The sequence below is a fragment of the Diabrotica virgifera genome, chromosome 1, assembly GCF_917563875.1.
Source record: "Diabrotica virgifera virgifera chromosome 1, PGI_DIABVI_V3a".
NCBI classification, from domain to species: Eukaryota; Metazoa; Arthropoda; class Insecta; order Coleoptera; family Chrysomelidae; genus Diabrotica; species Diabrotica virgifera.
The window spans coordinates 105,033,042-105,056,254 of NC_065443.1; the positions used below are offsets into that span (position 1 = coordinate 105,033,042).

Below are 23,213 nucleotides of genomic sequence, written 5' to 3' on the forward strand. Positions count from 1 at the left end.
GTCTGAATACAGACACGGCACCTAAAGAAGAAGAAGAAGACCATAGATGATATAATTCGTTGAGATTAGGTTGTTAGCAGCATTTAAAAATAATAGCAATCAGCATAAAATATACAGGGTGTTTCATTAAAAATAAAGCTTATGGACTATGCCAGGCTTGCGTGAATCACCTTGTACCCTGCGTGAAGTGGTTTACCACACAATGTTTTAATATGCAACTGCATAACTACTGTTCGTCATAAAACAATTTTGAATAACATTATGTAGCTTTATTGTTTTCTTTTTTCAGTATGTTCGATTCCCTTTTTAGTTCGTTCTTTAACGGTAAAGTATCGCAAAACCTCTAAATTTTAAAGAACCGCTTATATTGACATGAAATTTGGCACACACATAGCTAACATGTCAAAGAAAAAAGTGATATTGTGCCGATATGTGCTTTTGCCCTGGGGGTGGTGTTCACCCCCTCTTGGGGGTGCAAAAATATTCGTCCAAAGTAAGTCACGAAATAGATAAACTGGCTAATTTTAAGTAACTTTTGTTCTATAGAGTTTTTTCACTAAGTCAATACTTTTCGAGTTATTTGGCAGTGAATATGTTCATTTTTTCAACAAAATAACCTCGCTTTTAGACGGTTTTTCGCAAATAACTGAAATAGTAAGTATTTTGTCGAAAAAAATTCTTAGCAAAAACATAATCTGTAAAAAATTTAAAAAAATTATTACTAATGAAATTACATAAATTACTAAATTATAGCTAATGAAAAATAGGGTCATATTCGTCAAATTCCAAATGGAATACTTTAACGTGAAATAACCAAAAATGAAGCACATTTCGGGGAAAACTCATTGCAACTTATTTAAAGTGTTAAAAGATTCATTTTTGTTTCATAAAAAAAATTCTAGCATCAAAAGTAAACAAGTTACGCTCAAAATAAAGTTAGTCCCTTTTTGTTTTGGTAAAAAAATCGAGAAAATCACCCCCTAATTAGTATCTTAAATGAACTTAATCGTTACAACTTCACAAGTTTCTTGACTCGTGTATGTATTGTTTATATGATCTGTAAGTTTCATCGGTTCAAAGTCCTTATTATTGAAAAGGCTGTAGTTAAAGGGGTTGAACGAGTCACTGATCACGAATGTATGCAAATTTAGAAACACCAAATCTTAATCAATTTTTGTCTAACAGAAAATCAAAAAATACATGATATTCAGAAAAGCAATGCTGACTTTTTCTGTTTTTCGAGATTTTTGGTAGCTCTAACAATTTTTAAGTTATTTTGAAAAAAAGCATATTTTTCAAAATTAAAATTTTTAAAAACTTTACTTTGAAACCAAATTTTTTCAAAAATAAGCACTTTGAATCAATGAAACTTACAAATCATATAAACTCAACATAAGTAAAATAGTTTGTGGAGCGGTAACAATTAATTTCATTTAAGTTGCTAATTAGGGGGTGGTCTTCCCCATTTTCTTTGCCAAAACAAAAGGGACCAACTTTATCTTGAGCGTAACTTGCTTAAATTTAATGCTAGAATCTTTTTGTAAAAACAGAAATAGAGCTTTTTTTAAACACTTTAAAAAAGTTATATAAAGGGTTTTCCCCAAAAAGTGCTTAAGTTTTTGGATATTTCACGTCCAAATATTCTATTTGAAATTTGGTAAATATGAATCTATTTTTCATAGGCTGTAACTCTGGTTCTACGAGATCCAAAGACCTAACGCGTACACCATTTTTTTTTTACTTTTTTATAGGCTTTATTTTTGTTAAGACCGTTTTTTTCGACAAAATACTTACTTTTTGAGTTATTTGCGAAAAACCGTCTAAAAATGTGGTTATTTTGTTGAAAAATGAACATATTCACTCGCAAATAACTCGAAAGGTGTTGATTTGGCGAAAAAGCTCTATAGAACAAAAGTTACTTAAAATTAGTCAGTTTACCCATTTTCGGACTTATTTTGGACATATATTTTTTCACCCCCAAGAGGAGGTGAAAGTCACCCCCATGGCAAAGGCACACATTGGCACAATATCATTTTTTTTCTTTGACCTGTAAGCTATTCGTATGCCAAATTTCATGTCAATCCAAGCGGTTCTTTAAAATTTAGAGCAAAAACCGTGAAAGAATGTACTATTTCCCTGGGCTCTCTTTTATGTATAAAAAGCCTGAATATTTTTACGTTTTGATTCTAATTTTTTTAGAGGTTATGGATTTGAAAGGTTGGGGTTTAAATTTTAACAAAAAGCGCGAAATGTTGAGTATATCATTCTATAGAGAATGGTTTTCTTGACAGAATTAGGAAAAAATATCTAATTTCAAAATAATGGTAGATATGTAAAGATGCAATAGGGCATTTATCTACTATAAACAATAAACACTAGTAGTCGGATGGACTCGGCTTACCCGAAGCATCCAGAGATACGACATTTTATATTGCTCAAATTCCTGTGACCAATTAATAGAACGGAATCGATTATCCTAAGTTGACCGTGGGATAACATATCACTACAGCATTGGAAAACAAACATGGATTTCGAAAAAATCGTAATGGTTTCGGAGATAGACGGAAAACTAAGCCTATTTGGGTAGGTCATGGTTAACAATCCTATGCGGATCAATGATGTTAACGCGTGCTCCCTACCTAACGGTGTTGCCAAGTTGAACAACGGAAAATCTTTGAAATACGAAATTGTTTTTTAAGCTATTTGATTATTTTCGCAAGATATTAAATTTATTAGATGATACTGTAACTAATTGGATTCTGGATTGGATACTGTTCATTGGCGGATCGATACCTCTATGAAAGGTTGTCACTTTATCTTTTGCGCGGTCGGCCGATACTTACCACACGTGTCTCCCCCATTTAGCGTATGTGGTTAGGGCATTATTTTTTAGTATTTAGTGTCCATTCGTTTATACACTGTATAGTACCTTTCAAGATATTTTAGAAAACCGTATCTTAATTCTATTACCAAGTCATTTGTAATTGAGTTGTATTGTTCAATTTCGAGTAGTGAATATAATGAATAATAGCTATAAATATTAAAAGTACAATTTATTAAAATTTATTAATTTCTACCTGGACTGAAAACTTAATCACACCATTCAGATACAAATGACTTTGTAATAAGCTTAAGATTAAGGTTCTCTAAAATATTTTGAAGGGTGCTACATATGTAGTTACGTTACAGTGTCTTCAGACAGTGCCAACATTATCCAGCCAGTCTACTTGCTTTTTTTACTTCATTTCTCACTTGTTTGTCCGGGTCTCCGTAGCTTGTCTATGTAGTCGAGGAAATGAAACTGAAAAAATGGCAAAACCTCGCAATTTTTTCTTCCAGCCTCGATTTGTACAAAAATTTGGGATTAGGCTCATTACACCCTATAGTTCATTTTCTATATTGAGCCGTTGTACGCTTTTGGTTTTTTAAGGGTGAAAACTACCCCTAATTGTAAAAAATTATAAAATAACATTTTAAACTTTAATATTATCAACATTTGGTTCTTATTAGTTACATAATGATTGTTTTATGCTTTAAGATATAGATACTATCATAATTTTTCAACCCTTAAAACCACCCTTGTTGGAGCTATATATAAAAAATTCACTTATCCTAAAAGAATAATTTCGGCTTGCATCGATTTAGATAAAAATTTGGGATTAGGATCATCTTACCCTGTACTTCATATTCTATATTATGCTTAAGGGGGTTGATTATTTTTAGGGGTGTAAACTACCCCTTATGGTCAAACATTATATAAAAACATTGTAAACTTTAATATGGGTGAAATTTGGTTTTGATTGGTTAAATATTGATTGTTTTATGCTTTAGGATATAATGTCATAATATTTCAACCCTTAAAAACCACCCTTAATAACATTACAATTTTTAGATAATTTAATAGACCTATACAGAAAAAAAGTAGAATTAAAGAATTACAAAAACATTTATTTACACAAAAATACGAATTTACAAATATATACAAATACAAATACAAATAGTTGTTTAGTCATCTTCCAGTATACGAACCGGTCCTGTGGTATTATACATACATTGAAAATTATCCATAATCGGACTATTCGAATTTTTCGAAAAAAAAATCGTTTTATTAACATCGCTCCTTCATTTTTGGCGATAAAAAGTTTTTTTCAAAAATAATTTTGTAGATTTTTTGAAGAGCTATTATATGACTGTAAGCTAAATTCAGTAAGATCCCTAATTTTTTAATTGCCATGGGTTTAAAGGTCTCAAATAATGGGCTGTTTTCTCGTAAATAGAGGTACTAAACAGCTATATCTCTCTCACGGTTTACTGTAATGAAAATCTATGCACAGGGGAAGTTTAGTTATTAAAATGCTACAATTTAGTAGTCAATCATTTTTTTTCGTATCTCCGTGTTTTCGGAGATATTTTGAAGTAAAAAGTGAAATATAGGAAATTGAAAAAAATCAATTTTTCTTTAAACTCCAATTTTTCTAAAATTAGGCCTTTTAAATAGGTCAAACTTCTTGGGTGTATTGATAACACAAATATGAAGGGAATTACAGAAAGGTGAACACCAGTTTTTAATTAGGAGGGTAGTTAGGCAGGACCGCCGAGAGAGATGAGCGGGCCCCGGTAAAAAGTGAAGGGCGGGCCCCCGCAAAAAGTGAAGGGCGGCCCCGGGCAAAAAGTGAAGAGCCAAAAAAATCGTTTCATTTTTATAAAAACAAAATTATTAATAATAGATAATAAGAAACATTTCAAATATCAATTTTGTTATATTTTGATTATATGTATTTATAATAGTGAAAATATTTATAATACAGGTGTTTTTGGAGTTTTCTGATCAGCAAAAATGTCTCTAATTTTCGAAAAATCTCATGATTTTGATTCTCAATTCACAAAGTTGATAGGCAGCTAACCGATCCTGTTTCATTGTAGCTATTACCTCATAGCATTTTTATGCGAAAAATAAAACTAAAGGATCTTTCTGCTTCTGCGACTGTCACCGGTAATGTGCAAAATATATTTTTTCTACAACCACTATTCAAAGTGCACTTTTCTGCACGGTTTTATGTTAGCAAACTTGATATTTTCTCACAGTATAAGATATTTGACATTAGTGTGCAGAAAAGTGACGTTTCTGTGCCGCAAAGTGACGTTTCTGTGCCGCAAAGTTCTTTTCTGCACAGTTGACTACCTCATTCCGAGTAACGTTATTCTGTTTACATCCGTGGACTACCGCATTCTGAGTAACGTTATATTCTGTTTACATCCGTGGTTAAACTTTAGACAAATATATAACCTATAAGACAATTATTATTTTTAACTATAGCATAGAAACTAAATTATGGATGTTACAACTGTTTTATTTTACAATTTTATTCTTATTAAACATTTTATAATTATCAAATAACCAATAAGGATTTAGCAACCTGTGCAAGAGACGTCGAATGAAGTAGGTTTTGTGTAAATCCGTGACTGCATAAATATGTCAATAATGTGTAATAATTGTTTAAATTTAAACAAATTAAGGCAGTCCATTAATTTTTTAACTGATTTCTGTGCAATTTATTTAGGTATAAGGAATTTAAATTGATTAGTAGGTATTAATTAAATACAGTTTAAAATTTATCACATAGGTACCTATTATAATTAATCGTCGTTTGGAAATTGTGATTTTTATTTTTAGGAAAAACTGTACTTGTAGAAAAAGTATAGTGTGAAACACGTGCAGAAAGGTAATTTCTCACTCGTTTGAATTGCGGCACTCGCTTGCGCTCGTACCGCAACTTTTCAAACTCGTGAGAAATTAGTACCTTTCTGCACTTGTTGCACAATATACTATAACGCAATAACGCTCAATATTGAAACAACAATTTCTATTTTACATCTGATTGGCTGTTTATTCATTACTAATAGTGTTTTAGTTTTCTGAGATGAAATTGTCATTGAATTCTTTTGCTCTTATGTTAAATCTGTGGACCAATCTTCATATCGCACCTTTAATAAAAAAAAGAAATAACTCAAAAAACACAGTTTGTGGGAATTTGCAGTCAAAGTTTTTAAGTTTTGCACAGTACAGGTTAAAAATTAATTTCACAAAAACCAAACGGGTTAGAGGAATTCTAAAGGTTGGTGTGGAGAGTTTAATTAGTAAGCTCTTAGATTTTAGTAAATGCTAATCCTTTCGTGTATTGTTAAGGGTGCAAATGTGCTGTTCTTTTGATAGTTCATAGTTATTTCACTTTATAATTAAACATGGTATTCTGCGCCGATGAAATAATTCTACATGATGCTCTTTTATTGCTAAATGAACTGCCATGTAAAATAAACAATTAGGTTTGTGGCAGATTTGATGTAAAAACTTTGAGTTGACACTGAATTAATCCTAGTTTTTTCTATATTTTCTTAAACACAACATGAATTTTCGTTTTCTTTATAATAAAATACTGATTATTCGTTTATTTATCTTTATTAACAAAATTACCTGATTACAAAATTAAACTAAAACATAAGTAACACTATAATAAAACAATGAAAACATGTTAATACATTTTAAAAAATAAACCGAAAATATAAAATAGATTGTTTCAAGAAACTTGTGTGGCTACTCTCAAATATGGCACAACGTTTATCTTAGAACTATGAATTAAAAAAACGATTAAATTATTAAATTATAAAATTGGGAGTAAAAAGAAGGAATCAATCCTTTAGATAGCAATGCTTGCAAATCTTTCCGTTTGTTTGTACTCAATTTTTGTTTTTCTGTATAGGCGGGTTTTAGTGCTATTTCCGTTATTGATCCTATTTTTTTTTTCTTTGGTTCCTTACATCTACCTGTTTATAAGTCTCATCCTTGTATGATGTCTTATAAAAAATATGTAGGATTATTTTTGTCCGCTTGAATTGCTTTTATTTCGTTTCAGTTAACATTTTCTCCCTCAGTATTAATCGTAAGGTTATACCCCTTTTTTTCTTGCAAACCTTTTAAATAATAAAATGATTGGTAATTCATCTAGTGCACAATTAAAGGTGGGTTTGATTTTCTAGCAATCTTTGTTAAAGTTACAAATTGGAGCAGGCGCGGATCCAGAGGGGGGTCAAGGGGTCCATGGACCCCCCTATTGTATTTAGTCTATAAGTATTTTTTATTATTTATTAGTTTTTTTTCTGTCAACCAGAGCTCAATTCTTTTGATACCGTAGGTATCTGAGATGACTGAATTTTATCCTTAGAGTAAGTGTGAGTCGTATGGCTACATCTGGACAATAAAATATTTGCGGTAGGTACGTCTGACCCCCCTATTATGATTGTCTAGATCTGCGCCTGGATTGGAGTATAAATAGATCCAGATTTCAAGCTCTTTTTAACTTCTTTCTCAATAAGACTGTGCACACTATCGGCTTCGTTCTAACTGTGGCCCCTTATTAAAAATGTATGTGTAATTCTCTTAATTTTTAACGTGTGCACAGCGAATAAATACAGAGACGTTATATACTTATTCTTGTTTTGGCCACAGAAATTGTCTGAATAGAATATGACTTCTTTTTCACCATCTCCCTCTTCACTTATATTTTTGAAATAGGCCCATATGCAAGAACCGATTTCTATGGAGCCTTGTTTTGCATCACATTTAGATCAAAAATAACAGTGTACATTTTTATATGCCTGCTTAGATTTTTTATGTCAGTTCCGACACCATCAAATTATAATAGTTCAGTTTTGATTTATAATAAAATGAAGAAGATTGGCCTGTATGACATTGCAGCACAGCTAGCTACTCTTACATTTTGGCTGACTTTGTTTCGGTCATTTAATTTCCCAGCCCTACTCCAGTTTTTTTTTTCTAAATTTGATTTATATTTTTGCTCCAGGTTTTTATTTTCATTAACATTGGAATTGTTGTAGGTATTACACAGATCGCATTGATCTTTTTTTGGTTGGAAGAAACCGCTATTAAATTCAGTAGTAAATATTTTATAATAGGTAATATATGTACCAATTTCTTTATTCTCTTGTTCTAATTTAAAATCATTATATAAATCTTCAATGGTTTTGCTGCCTTCTATGTATTCTCTTAAAGTAGAAGCGGCGTAGGCAGTGAGATTCAACCCTTGGTATATAATTAATATGCCCCTTGATGTCGGTTATCAGTTCGGGATCATTTTTTCTGTGCTTGCCATGTTTTCCTATTAAATCATCCAGTGCAAAACCATCTACATCAATCTTAGTCTGTATTGTAAAAATCATGCGGTCAGAAAGTTGATTTAAAAAATGTTTTGCACACTCTAATTTTGACATCATTGTTAACAAAATGGAAAGCCTGGTTGCAGCGCCTATGATTGATTCTCAGCGTTTATGTACCTGTACTTAGGTTGAATATCATCCATACAAGAATTTATGTATGCTCTTTGCTTTAGCAAACTACCCAATTCCCAGAACTTTTAAAAAATACCATAATATCTGTTTGCTGTATTGATATTCTCGGAGCACTTAAGTCTGCACTTTTTGGTACATGGGTCTTTCAGACAACGAGCGGGGATAGTTTTTTTTTTATTTTTTTGACATAGATGCGTAAGTTTACTATTATTACGTAAAATGCTATTACTGTTCGATAGAAACAAGTAAACGCCTTAGTTTATAATAAAAAAATGTGTATTTATACATGTATTAAAGTAATACAAATTGAAACTTAGTTCTTCTGTAGTTTCACATTTATTATTAACGGGTTTTTCATTGATGGAATTATTATCCAATGAGGGATTTTTCGCTACTAATCTAAGTATTTTTGTGCTCTAGAAGACGCCACTCTAAAACAAGAGTATAAATATTATACCGGCTAGTTAGACAAGAAGCTGATAGTCAACAAGAATCTAATTAAATTGGATTATCAAAAAACAAGTACATAAGTATCAATGCGAACATCAAACCATTGCATATTAAAAGTATTACTATTAAAATAATTATTGTTGATTTTAAAATAAAGTGAAACAAGTCAAAAACGTGAAGGTTTCTAACTAACTATCTAATAAAATAATAGTAGAATATTGAAATAATACTTATTGTACTTTAGTAATTTTTAAAATTTTTAATTAGAAACTGCATAAAGTTGAAATAATACGGCACATAATAAGAAATGATTTCTACTAAAATGAACTAACTCATAAATGAACTAACAAATCTTCAACTAGTTTTCTAATAAAGTGAAATAAATCTGAAATAATACACTTTTCTAAAAAGCGATAGCAAATAATATACTTACTCGTTAGTAAAACACAGAATTGTTTCCTATTGTATCACTTTCTTTGAAAATACCGGATATATTACCTCCAAACACAGCCGGAGTATAACTGAAATCCACCACTTTACGGGTACCGGTTTGTGCAAAGGCGTTAGTAAAAAAGAGCAGGAAAATCATTTATCTTTCTCATTTTCATCATTTTAACCTGGCTGTTAAACGGAATAGGTTCTTCTCGTCTAGTTATTTCACTTTATGATTAAATCTCGAAAACCATGCATTTTGAGTTATTTCGCTTTTTTATTAAAGGTGCGATATTGCTATCAATATTGCGTCGTCTGCGAAAGAGAGTATTTTTACCTACTTCCCATTCTACATCCCCTTCCTTTGTTGACGCTTTTGATGATTTCATTCATGATTAAATTAAAAAGCATAGGACTCAATGAGTCTCCCTGTCTTATTCCGCTGCCTACGTCTACAGATTCTATAAGTTGTCCATATATTTTGACTTCCATTTTGTTATCTTGGTAAATGTTTGTGATGTTTTCAATAGTTTTTATGATATCTACTTCTCTATTATACAGAAGATGGATTACTTCTTTGTGTCTTACTCTGTTAAATGCTTTCCTCAAATCAATCAGACATAGAACTGGTGGTCTTCTATACTCTAGTGATTTCTCAGTAATTTGCTTTATGACGAATATTGCATCTGTACATGATTTTCCAGTACAAAACTCTGTTATTCATCGGCTAAATGTATCCCCTGATTCATTTCTTAGTTCTTGAAAAATTTTAGTTGTAAGTTTTAGGATAGGATTTAACAATTTGATACCTGTGTAGTTTTCAGGCAGCTTTTTATCTCCTTTTTGAATACTTAGTAGAATTAGTCCGTTCGTTCTCCATTCTTCCGTTATTTTGTTGTGTTTTATGACTTTGTTAATTAATGTTGTTAATAGTTCTGTCAGTGTATTGCTGCTCCACAATATTTCAGTAATTCGTTTAATATGCTGTCCTCACCTGGAGATTTTCTGTTCTTCAGCTTTTCAAGTGCTTTTCGAACTTTCTGTGAACTTATATTAACATCGTCATTTGTGGTAATTTCTGGTGTTTCTGGTTCTAGCGTCATTTGCTCTACCTCTGTATCGTACCTCTGCATAGAGCTTTTTTAGATAGTCAATACATGTATCTTTTCAAAATAAATTTTTTAAAAAGTAAGCAAATAAATCCGAACTATAATGTAATAAATAATATAAAAGCCTAAAAATATATTTTCCTCTTCCTTCTTCTTCATACCTATCGACTTGCTTGTCTACTTTGTCATGTTTTTTTTGTGTAAAACTCAGGCGATATTGTGAACTTCCTATGAAAAGGTACAATTGAGGATCAGGGAATCACAGAAATCCGATCTCCGTGTCGATATGTGCTAAAAGTGAGCTAGTGACAGTGTAACACCACAAACGATGGACAAAGTTTGAGGTACACTAAATGAATGATTCCGCATTGCTCAGAGTCGGAAGAAATTGGGGGGTGGTTATTACGACATTCTTACTGCCACATAAATAAAAAAATTAAAAAGAAAAATTAGGAGATGATAGCTACCAGAGTTACAAGGGAAATATTGGATAAACAAAACAACAAAAAATTATAAACAATTTTACAAAAACGGCGCCGCTTTGTCGTTTCTTCGACTGACAAAGAAAACTCAGGGATCCTATATGTTAATAGATTTATTTCCATTTGGTTCAATTGTATTTATTTGTATCACTAGACCGTACATTTTAAGATTTGTTAGACATTAAGAAGATTTGTTTCCATTTGGTTCAAATGTATTTATTTATATCGCTATAAGTACCGCACTTTTTAAACATTTGTTGTATATGTTATCTTTCAACATACTTTTAAGTTTCCTGTAATAGCACCGTTTAAACTGAGAGAAACTATTTCCTGGAAATATGCGCTAATTTTTATCGACATAAATCGAAATTAAAACAATACAAACAAAACACTCAGAATACACACTCGTAGTATCTAAATAAATATTCTAAGTTCGTAATTGATTATATATTATATAGGGGAGTGCATTTAGATTTTCACTTCGGAAAAAATCAAACAAGATAAAACTTTTTGTAATGTCATTAAGAAATGTTTAATAAACAACATATCAAAAAGTTCTACTCGAGAAGTGGGTGCTTCATTTTTTATTAAACAAATGAACAGCGAAGTTAGATGTTTTCTTCAATAACTCCGAAAATATAATTTTTAGAAAAAAACTGACTAGACCATTGAAAAATTCAGAAAATTTTACAAAAAAAACCTTATATAAAGATTTTTCTAAAATTAAATCTCTAGCTTCTGTAATTTTTTATTTATAACGCTAAAGTCACCCTTCTCACACACATTGGCGCACTGTAAACTAGCGTTGGCAGAAGTACACGGTTGAGTTTTTTTAATGTTATTCTTTAACTAATGGATCAAAAGTAATTTTACAAATTGGACATGAAAGAAGATGGAATAAGCTATCTTATGGTTGTAATAAAAAGAAATAAAATGTATGAACATAAGTACGGTGTGGGCGGAAAGCGAGCCTTACATGAATTTTGTTTAAAAATGATTTAAAAATGTGTAACTAATACAATTTTACTTATAAAACTCTCAAATTTGCACAACTTACATCTCAATCATCTTACTAAACGATACTTCATTCAAAAAAAATCTCAAAAATTTAATTCAAATAATACGATGTCTCAAAAAATGTAATTTTTTAAAACTTCGTAGTTTTACAGAATTCCCACCACTTTAAGACGGTATTACTCAAGTTTGAATAAATATAATATAATTTTTTTATAATATATTTTTTTAAAGCTTGGGATGTAATCTTTAAAAAACACTGAATTATTTTAGTTTAAAAATGAAATAAACAATTTCTTTTTGAGAAAACTAAGAAAGATAACAAAAATGTAATACAAAAACCGAAAATTACCAGCTGAAAAAATGTATATACAGAGTGATCAAAACTTTTTTCTGTAAAACTTACCTAAAATACATTTAATAATAAGCTTTAACAATAATAAATGTTCAACAAGAAAATTTTTTTTTAGCTCTTATACAGTATGTCTGCGTAACTTGGAACCTATTGAAAATTTTTAATATCAGTTTTACGAAAAAAAAGTTATTCTTTATAAAATACTCTGCATCATATATAACATAAGATGCAACCATCAAATATCAAATTTTGTTAATTTTGTTCGAGGTATGTCAAAAAATATGAATTTCACTCAAGAGTAAAGTACCTTTATATTTTACAATATCGAAAATGTTTATAAAGAAAAGTTGTTTGGAATTAAAAACTATGTTCTAATATGAAATTATATCCTTCTAATCGAAAATTTGTTTTTTTTTTAAATATTCTTTGTAATACATTTTAATTTTTAATATTATTGTGAAAATTATTTGTTTATCTTTTTTTTTTAAGAATGAAATTCCATATTTGTTTGATTAGATTCTACTTGTTTTTCATTTAAATATCCGCCATTTTGAAATTTAAATTTTTAATCTTTAATTCAGATTCAACAACCTGTTAAAAATAAAGACAATAAATGTTTTAGAAAAATGTTCTTTTTTATGTTCTTTTTAGAAAATCCGCATTTTGGATCCGCCATTTTATAGTTTATAATGTTGTTACATTTAAGTTAGGTTTATCAAAGCTTTCAAAAATAAATATACATATGTAGAAATAAATACATTTTGTAAAGAAATTATTATTTTACAACTATTTTTTAAGTTATCCGCCATTTTGGATCTGCCATTTTATAATTTAAATTATCAAAATTTGATTCAGGTTCAGCAACCTCTCAAAAATATCCACATATATGTAAATAAACACGTTTTATAAAAACAATTCGGATTTTACAACTACTTTTTAAGGATTTTTAGGAAAAAATCCGCCATTTTGAATTTGCAAATTGTAATGTCAGATTCGGGTTCAGCATAGTCAAAACTAAAATAAAAACATTTTTTATCAAAATAAAATGTTGAATTCACCCATATTCTTAACATTATTTATACAAAACAATTGTTATTGTTTAAACAATTAATAAACAATTAGCGACGAAATTTGTGAGTAGAACTTTTTACTTTAACATATTTATAAACTAACAAAAAAAGTTTTAGAAAAATATAACCTTGTTTGATTTTTTCCGAAACATTGTATCTTTTCTTTCTAATTGCACTCCCCTAATAGTGTTTGGCCCTTTCTTGTTTTCCAAATGATTTGAATTATAATTAGTTGTTCCAGCCGTGAACCCGTGGTGTTTTTTACATATAATTTCGCAATTTCCTTACAATTTGCCTTTTTCTTTGAGATTATGGATTGTCATTTGTATCTACACTTTAAGTTTTTATCTACATCAGTTTTTTCTTTCTTTATGTTTTTTACATATAATTTCGCAATTTCCTTACAATTTGCCTTTTTCTTTGGGATTATGGATTGTCATTTGTATCTACACTTTAAGTTTTTATCTACATCAGATTTTTCTTTCGGATAAGCTTCATTGATTAACAGTTCTTATTGACGTACCCGTGAACAATATTGGAGATAATCATGGCAATCTTTATCTTTGTTATAAAAGCACGGAAGAGCAGCACAAAATGTGTGTTGAAAAAGGTTTTAAGGTTCTTGAACTAAGATGTTATTTTTCTTTCGGGATCTTGTTTTCCAAATATTTTGAAAAACCGGCAAAAGAAGCGGCAGACCTTAGCATTAGGAAAGCAGAAAAAGAAAAGAGAGAACAATGGTTTGATGAGAACTGCAAAAGAATTCTAGAGCAGAGAAATAACGCAAAAATGGAAAATATTAGAAACAACACAGAAAAAAGTAAAGAGTATTATAAAGACAAAAGAAAAGAAGCTAAACAATTATGCAGGCAAAAGAAGAGAAAATCACTGGAAAAGCAACTAGAAATAATAGAAGAAAACTATGTCCAAAAAGAAGTTAAAAATTTTTATCAAGGAGTAAAAAAACACGAGGGACTCAAAATAAATGCACAATGTTTTGCAGACAAAAAGATGGTATGTTGCTGGGAAACAAGACAGAAAAATTGAATAAATGGGCAGAATACTTCGGAGAATTACTAAACGATAAAGACCAAACAGAAATAGACATGCAACAGCGAGGGAAAGAAATCGAACAACAACAAATGCAAGAAGCATAACCACAACAAACACAATCACCGACAGAAATGGAGATAATTACAGTAATAAAAGACCTAAAAATATTAAAAGTGCCGGAGAAATCGGAGTGCCAGCAGATATATTAAAGGTAAGAGGAAATATACTGCAGCAAAAAATAGCTCGACTTATAACAAAAATATGGGAAAACGAAGAAATGCCAGAGCAATAGAACAGATCACTCATCTGCCCAATGCACAAGAAAGGTTATAAGACCATATGTGAAAATTACAGAGGAATCGCACTGTTAGAAGTGGTGTATAAGGTGTTAGCAAAAATATAAGATCTAGATTAAAAACTTATGAATCAGAGATAATACGAGAATACCAGGCTGGTTTCAGACAGGAAAGAGAAACAACCGATCAAATTTTTTTGCTAAAATTATTACAAAACAATAGTTATGAACAAAATCTAGGCTTGCATAATGCTCTTTATAGATTTTAAACAGGCTTACGACTCCGTCTCACGAAACGGTCTATACGAAGCAATGAGAGCACTAGGAATATCAGAGAAACTGATACGATTAGTTAAAATGACGTTAACCAACACAGTCAATAAAATCATGATAGAGGGCAGTTTTTCAAAGCAGTTTAACGTCAACAGAGGATTAAAACAAAGGGGAACCCCTGTCAACAGACTTATTCAATCTAATACTAGAAAAGATAATTAGAGGAGCCAATATCCAGACAAGCGGCACGATTCTTAACAGAAGACAACAGTGTGTAGGTTTTGCAGATGACCTGGTGTTTCTTACACGTTCAAGACTAGAACTTCAAAAAATGTTCAAGCAATTTGAAGAAGAAGCAAAAAAATATGGCCTGACAATAAACCAAGGAAAAACCAAGTACATATATGGAAATGAGAGGAGAAAGTGCTAAAGAAAATAAGTGGATTACTCTAAGGGCAAATGACAAAGATTATAAAATTGAGAAGGTAACTGAATTTGAGTACCTTGGAGTAACAGTTACAAATAGAGAAGACGAAGAGAGAGAGAGAGAGAGAGAGAGAGAGAGAGAGAGAGAGAGATAAACGGTTGTTGAAAGGTAGCAAAGCAGTAGGTTCATTAAACGCAATGTTGAAGGCAAAAAACGTGTCCAGGGCAGACAAGTTCCGAGCGTATGAACAAACAGTGAGACCAACGGTGTTGTATGCATGTGAAACTTGGACACTGAACCAGAAAGAAGAAAAAAAGCTAGAGATTTAGGAGAGAAAAATATTGAGAAAAATTTTGGTGGTATAAAGGAGGTTAACAAGGAATGGCGCAGAAGAACAAACCAGGAGCTAATGGAGATGTATAAGAAACCTAAAATTACTCAGAAAATCAAGGCACAGAGAATTAGATGGTTGGGTCATGTTTTACGAATGCCACAAGAAAGAAACTTCCTAAGAGTTTTATCAGCAGGAGAACAAGGGAAGAAGAGAAGAGGGAGACCACGAAGGAAGTGGTATGAGGCCGTCCGGACTGACCTAGAAGCAATGTGCACAAGAGACTGGAGAGGACAAGTACAGGACCGCAAAAAGTGGAAGAAATTAGTCAAGACTGTCGAAGCCAACGGCCTCTAAGGCCTGTAGCGCTATTAATGTATGTAGATTGTCACACCTCGTGAGAGAAGTATCGACCATTTTTGAGAAATTTTAAGAAATTAACCATAAATTATAAAGCAAATTCTTTAGTTGACTTTTGCTGATAATCTTCAGGTGTCCTATCAGAATTATCCGACGATGGCTTTATCTTCGGAATTATCCGACAATTATCACCATTGCGAAGGCTTTTCTCTTTTTTGTTGATATTAAAATATTTTGTTTACTCAGTCAAGAGAATCACATTACTTATATCAATCAAGAGAACTCTGATGCCAGAATTATATTTAGCATAATCTTCGTACCTACCTATGTTTGCATATAGTTTTTTACGTAGCCACTGTACTACATAGCCATTGAACTATTAGTTAATTACGTTGATTGTTTTTTATATTGTTCACACACACCCATTCTATATTTAGGTGAATGCTATTTGTATTGATAATTGAAGTTGCATTTTATTATCTTCTATAAATACATTTCTATAAAAACTTAAAGCTATTTATAAAAGTAGTAAGTATGAACAATACAACTGAGAATAAAAGAACAGATTTTTGGCAATCGATTTTGAAATGTATGTATATTTTTAGTTTTATGGATTTATCAGGAATTAAGCCGCAATTAATTGAAACAAAAATTACATTTTATAACTGCTGTTCGACGTTCGACTTCCGCTGCTGAAACCGCTTTCAAAAAAGATTATTTCAAAAAATCGTGAGGTGCTATTATAATAATAATTAATTTCGGTTATTATAATAACCGTAAATTTTTTAGCGGTTATCTTTTTTTAAATTTAACCTCGATCATAAGCAAACAGCCACGCTTTTAACTAAAAATTCCGAGGTTGGTGTTTTTACCCTCAGTATAAGAATATTTCTGTGTTTATGTTTTATTTGTTCGCCAATTTTGTGTTTATGTATTATATGATTATGTATTGTGTGCTGTATATGTATTAGGTATGAATAATTATTGCAGACGATGTGTCTCCGATTACCTATTAACCCTCCAGCTGACTGGTGAGGTCTGTCAGACCTCCCGCATATGAAAATACAACATAAACTTGGTAATTTTTTATTGATAACATTGAAATTCTATATACCTTTTTTACTAATAAAAAGATAATTTTTGTGCAAATTTTGAAAAAAATAACGGGGCTCACCTGTGTTTTAGCTAATCCGCTAATGTTGGTATATTCTTGTTGCTGACTTCTTCCTTTAGTATTGTCGATATCTGTGATTCCTTGAAGGCTGTGTATTTGATGTATTTTCAAGCTTGTTTATCTTTGTTGGACGTGGCACCTAGTGGTCTTGCAGTTTTCCCATTTAGAAATTGTTACATTCACAGGGTATTTTATAGATGCAGTTTTTTGATATCTCTTGTATGTAGTAAGGTTTGGTCTTGGACAAGATACATCTCAATGTATTGGTTGTTTTGAATCTTGTTATGATGTTGCACTTATGTCCTATCATTTTAAATTTTTCCGAAAAGTCGATAAATGTGTACTATTGTTGTAATCTTAAATCTCTTCTTGTAGGTATTTCTGGACTCCTTGTGATGTTTTGTTTTTTTCTTTCTTTAATCTTGTGATATTCCTTGTTTATATATAACACTGGGTAATAATTTTTTTGTTAAAACCTTTGTTAGCAGGTTTTTCTCTTGAAATGCATTTTCAATGGAGCAGGTGTTTTTGGCTGTATCATATAATGATTAGGTTATTTTATATTCTTTTATTGCAGAAATATTCTATTAATCGTGTTATTTTACATTTATTATTTATTTTTGTTAATGCACCTTTCAAGCCTTTAGTGTATTCTGTTATATTTTCAGCTGAAAGAATCCGAATCGTCTCAATCCTCTTTTTCTAATAATTTTTTGAAATATGGCAACACTGCTTGATGTCACGCATGTATTTTAAGTAGGAAGGTCAACCATGTATTAAACGTAGTTTTACAAAATTTAAATTTAATCGGATTCATTTTTAGTTTTAATTTTCCTTATAGTCAATTTTACGGTTCAATAAGAAGTTTATAGATTTCGCTCGCTATCTCATTGTATGGGAATTATTGTAAACATACTCTAATATCGGAACCTTTAACCTTTATTTACTGAAGTAATGTATAACAAATTGCAAATATAGATAAGAAGATGCGCGATATATTTCATACCGTCAGTGTGAAAAATAAAAGGAGATGGCTATATTTTATCTGAAAGTTGATTAATAACCTGTTACCTGAAGAAATATTTGTTGATTTGTTTTTGTAAGTATTATTTACTATTTTAAAAATTTTATGGTTTATTAATATGTCATTTTAAATCAATTATCATGTGTAGATCCTATTAATAATAATTGTTATTATTATGCATTTGGAACACGTGTTTTTCTTATGGAAAATACTATTTTGTAATAATAGGTTATGATTTGCGCAACGCGTTGTTTGAGCTCAAAATCTAATAGTAATACGAATAAGAGACAAACATTTAATTTTTAATACTAAAAAATATTATTTTGGCATGTTATAAATTTTTCTCTTTCTTTTAACAAGAAGTTACCGAGTCACTTTACATTTTACTGTCTGGTTGTTTTTACGTTGAATCTAACAGAGGTTAAGAAGTGTTATAGTCTAAGAGCTAGTGAACCCTCCGACTAACGGTCATCCTGTAAGGCTAGAAATTTGTCTAGTGATAATTCATAGCACACCAAGACTTAAAACCATGACCTGGCAGGCATCAGCCGTGCACGTGTATCTACCAGGTGAATCGAAAAGTGCATAGTTTTGTGGTAAAATAAACTTTCTCCTGTAAGGTTTAAGTTTAAGTATGTGTTTGAGTAAGTGATTTAGAAGAAATGTGTACAATGACAGGCGATTCTGAAGAGCATAAGACCTTGCCAGGCGAGGGGAAAGATTAGGGGTTTTTCCTAAAATTATTTTTTTGCATCGAACATTTTTTTTTAGGTTTTTTGAATTATTCCAAACAGAAAAGGTCTTTAGTGATTTTTCTCTTAAGTTAATAGTTTTTGTTATATAAGCGATTGAATATATTGAAAATTGTTAAATCGGCCATTTTTAACCCTAAATCGGACATTTATCTAAAAATTTCAAAGTTGCCAAGGTAGGTAGATATCCTTTAAACATTGATTGATGAAATTCCAAAGAGTTTTTGCCATACAATATCGGAAACCCCTTTGTTTTTTAATTGCTAATCAAGCGGGCGCGACACTGTAGTATAAGTGAGGACGTTTGAGTTGGCATAAATTCAGTATCTCGAGAATGGGCAAATTTCAAGAGAAATCCTCAAATAGGTCGATTTTTATTTTTAAATTAGGACTTTTTGGCATATATATAATACTAGTGACATCATCCATCTGAGCGTGATGACGTAATCGATGATTTTTTTAAATGAGTGTAGGGATTGTGTGATAGATCATTTAAAAGGTTATTTAATTCTCTATTCACTAATATAAACATTAACATAATTATTTATACAGGGTGTACAAAAATTTTTTTTATTAAAATAACTTTGATTAAATTTGACAAATAGAAGAAACAATTTTTTTGTACACCCGGTATAAATAATTATGAAATTATGTTAGTGTTTATATTACTGAATAGAGAATCAAATAACCTTTCAAATGAGCTATGACACAACCCCTACTCTTATTTAAAAAAATCATCGATTACGTCATCACGCCCAGATGGATGACGTCACTAGTATTATATATATGCCAAAAAATCCTAATTTAAAAATAAAAATCGACCTATCTGAGGATTTCTCTTGAAATTTGCCCATTCTCGAGATAATGAATTTATGCCAACTCAAACGTCCTCACTCATACTACAGTGTCGCGCCCGCTTGATTAGCAATTAAAAAACAAAGGGGTTTCCGCTATTGTATTGCAAAAAACTCTTTGGGATTTCATCAATCAATGTTTAAAGAATATCTACCTACCTTGGCAACTTTGAAATTTTTAGATAAATGTCTGAAATTAAAACTGTCAAAGTGTCACTCCGGAAAAATTCAATAATTTTAGAGCTCTTGTGCAATTACTACTGATAATATCCCGTCGTCAAGCATTACGTCATATGCCCTTCGTTACTATGCAAAAATGAACATTCAATGACATTAATGACAGTTAATGTTTTACAACTTGTCACAGAGAACACCAAGAAACACGTTTAGCCAATATTCAGTCGAAGATATCAACAAAATATTAGTTAAAATAATTTATAAAGACAGTTTTTTTCATGAAATGATCTCTGCGAATTACCGTGGATCTCTAAAATTATTATCGACTTGTTGCCTTCGTGCCACTTTGACATAATTTCACTCACCTTCGGGTCGTGAAATTAAAACTGTCAAAGTGTCACTAGCGAAACAAATCAATAATTTTAGAGCTCTCGTGCAATTACTACTAATAATTAATCGCGACGCATGGGCAAAGATAAAATGGAACAACATTCAACCGTGTTGTGGATGACTTAAGTTAACTTTAACGTTTGAGTTAAAGTTAAGATAACTCTAAGGAATAACGATGCCCATAACTGTTTAGGTTAAATTCGGTGTGATGTATCGGTCAGAGTTATGAGATAGTTATTTAATCAACATTATATTAGAAATAGCTTTTGAGGAAAAAATGTTGAAGTAACAAAGAGAACCTTATGTAGAAATAGTACAAGCTGGAGTGAGCACGAGAGATTGATCGGAACGTGCCACAGGCTTGAGAGGATGGGAAGATATCCATAAAAGCAGCGTTGCCAGACTTGGTACAATTGTACCAATTTGATACAATTAACAACCAAACTTTTGATACTAAAGTATCTTAAAGTAAAAACCGTCAATTTTTTGTGATATAAGAAATTTGCTTCAAATAACATTACACGACGTTTTTTTTAAGTTTTTGTGCAAAATGTGTTGGTTTAGTACATTTTGAGTCACTAGTTCAGTCATTCCAGTGCATTTACAAAAATTTCTCTGGCAACACCGCATATGTTTACAAATTTCAACAACAATTATATCTCGAGTTGATTTTTGGATGATTTTTAAAATTGTATTACCCTTACATATAAAAGATGAAATAACCTTACATATCCTTACCTAACTACAGAGTTACCTCATAACTTGAGGTTTAACGTCGCGTTATAAAGTGACAGTTGATATACCAGATAACTCAAGAACTGTCAAGAAATAACGCAAGTAGTTAAGTTAAATATGATACATCACACCAATTCGAGGATTATAACATAACTACAGGATAACTTTACGTTAAGAGGGTCGGTACGTATTTTCGGCTGCAATGCTATTCAAATGGGGATTCATTTTTTTCGAATCCTGAGAAAACTAATACGTATTTTTGAAAAATTTAAACGCAGAATGAAAGATCACGTTATTAGCGAGGGCCGAAAGTCCCTGAGAACTTCTATAATGTTTATTTTAATAAGTTACAGGGGTGAAAAACTAAGAGAAAATTTAGTGTGATTTTTAATTTCAAATATATCATTCAAAATAAACTTTTTATTTATTCTAAGGGACTTTCGGCCCTCGGTAATAATTTAGTCTTTCATTCTGCGTTTAAATTTTTCAAAAATATTTATTGGTTTTTTCAGGATTCGAAAAAAATAAACACAATGCCGTGGTAATATTTTCCAAATCTATCTTTGTCTTACAACGCACTCAGCCGAATATAATATCTATTGTCAGCATATTATATTGTCAGTCAGACACTGACAATCATTGGCAATTTTAAATATTTGACATTGCATCGGGAATATGTTGAGTTATTGATTAAAAATTATTGAAATATAGTGTATTTGATAAATAATTGATTTAAGACATGAACTTAATAAAAAGTTATTTATTGTGTATTATTTGTGGAAGATCCAAGCAGAGAATACATTAGGATAATATATTCTGTGATCCAAGTATTTTGTTGTTAAAGATGTTCAAAATTGTAAGCGTTCCATAACAATATATTATTAAAAAATCAACTTTAACACTTTTCCTCTTTTCTCGATTGAGTATTAGTCTTTGTTGTACAAATAAATTATTACAATCACTGAATACATAGTTAGTGAAAAAATTATCGCATTTATTAACTGAATTAATAATTTCCAATTATAGAAATAACAGTTATCCAAGAACATTCAAAAGCCATCTCTTTAAATTAATGATGACATTTTCAAGTAGAATGACATTCTAGTAATGTTTACATATCCATACCAGTGTGAATTTTACTACACGTAATTTGCCGTGTAAAGACAGAAAAAGTAGGGATACACGTAAAATATTTGCGAATTATGTACCCATAGCCTTAACGATAACTTCGGTCATGCATCACACGACTGATTATACAGTGCTAGTCAAAAGTCCGTACCCCCCTCTTATCTTTTGAACGGTTTTACCTATAATAGTGAAATTTGGATGGAGGAAATTAACTGACGTAAGCTTCTTAACTAGTTATGACAGGTGACGTAATAGTGACAGATGACGTTACAGAGCCACTGTGACCGATAATTTTAAATGGGACCTTATGGCAAGTGATACCTCGTTTGAAAGGTATTCAAAATACCTACTCAGCCATACTAATTTTTTTGTGTTTTAGTTGATTTTGATTTTGGTGAATAAATTAAATAAATATAATATTGTAGCTTCGCATTTAATTAATAAAAATTCAAATGTACGCCTATGGTTTTTTTGTCAAAAAAGTTGACGTTTTTCGATTCTCTAGTAGTTTTTACGTCAACGTCAACCTTTTTGACAAGTAATCATAGGCGGAATTTTGAATTTTGAATTAATTAAATGAAACTACAATTTTATATTTATTTCATTAATTCGTCAAAATTAGCTTAAACTTAAACAATATTAGTATGACTGAATAGGTATTTTCAATACCTTTCAAACGAGGTGTCACTTGCCATAAGGTCCCATTTAAAATTATCTGTCACAGTGGCGCTGTAAAGTCATCTGTCACTATTACGTCACCTGTCATGACCAGTTAAGAAGCTTACGTCCGTTTATTTCCTATCTCCAAATTTCACTATTATAGGTATAACCGTTCAAAAGATACGAGGGGGGGTACGGACTTTTGACTAGCACTGTATACCTAACAACGCATAGACACTTAGAACAAAAATGTGAAAGTACAGCTTGTCACAAAATAGAAATAATATTTTTAAGAAACGGGAAC

The 23,213-nt window shown here is 30.8% G+C and overlaps 2 protein-coding genes across 4 annotated transcripts in view; one reads left to right on the forward strand and one right to left on the reverse strand.

Moving 5' to 3' along the window:
* LOC114325330 (probable beta-hexosaminidase fdl) overlaps positions 1–2,440 on the reverse strand; it is a 430,895-nt gene extending 428,455 nt beyond the window's left edge. Inside the window, exon 1 of the mRNA XM_028273374.1 lies at positions 2,402–2,440. Within this exon, the coding sequence (XP_028129175.1) occupies positions 2,402–2,425 (24 nt within the window). The 5' untranslated portion in view covers positions 2,426–2,440. The remainder of the gene's footprint in view (positions 1–2,401) is intronic.
* Positions 1–23,213, forward strand: part of LOC114325333 (uncharacterized oxidoreductase YjmC) — a 103,535-nt gene that overhangs the window by 7,163 nt on the left and 73,159 nt on the right. For 2 of the 3 annotated variants that reach the window (XM_050642774.1, XM_050642768.1), the window contains exon 1: positions 18,001–18,288. The exons of the other annotated variant lie outside the window; for it this stretch is intronic. The gene's annotated coding sequence lies outside the window, so the exon portion shown is untranslated. Of the gene's footprint in view, positions 1–18,000; positions 18,289–23,213 lie in introns of those variants that run through there. 3 annotated transcript variants of the gene reach the window in all.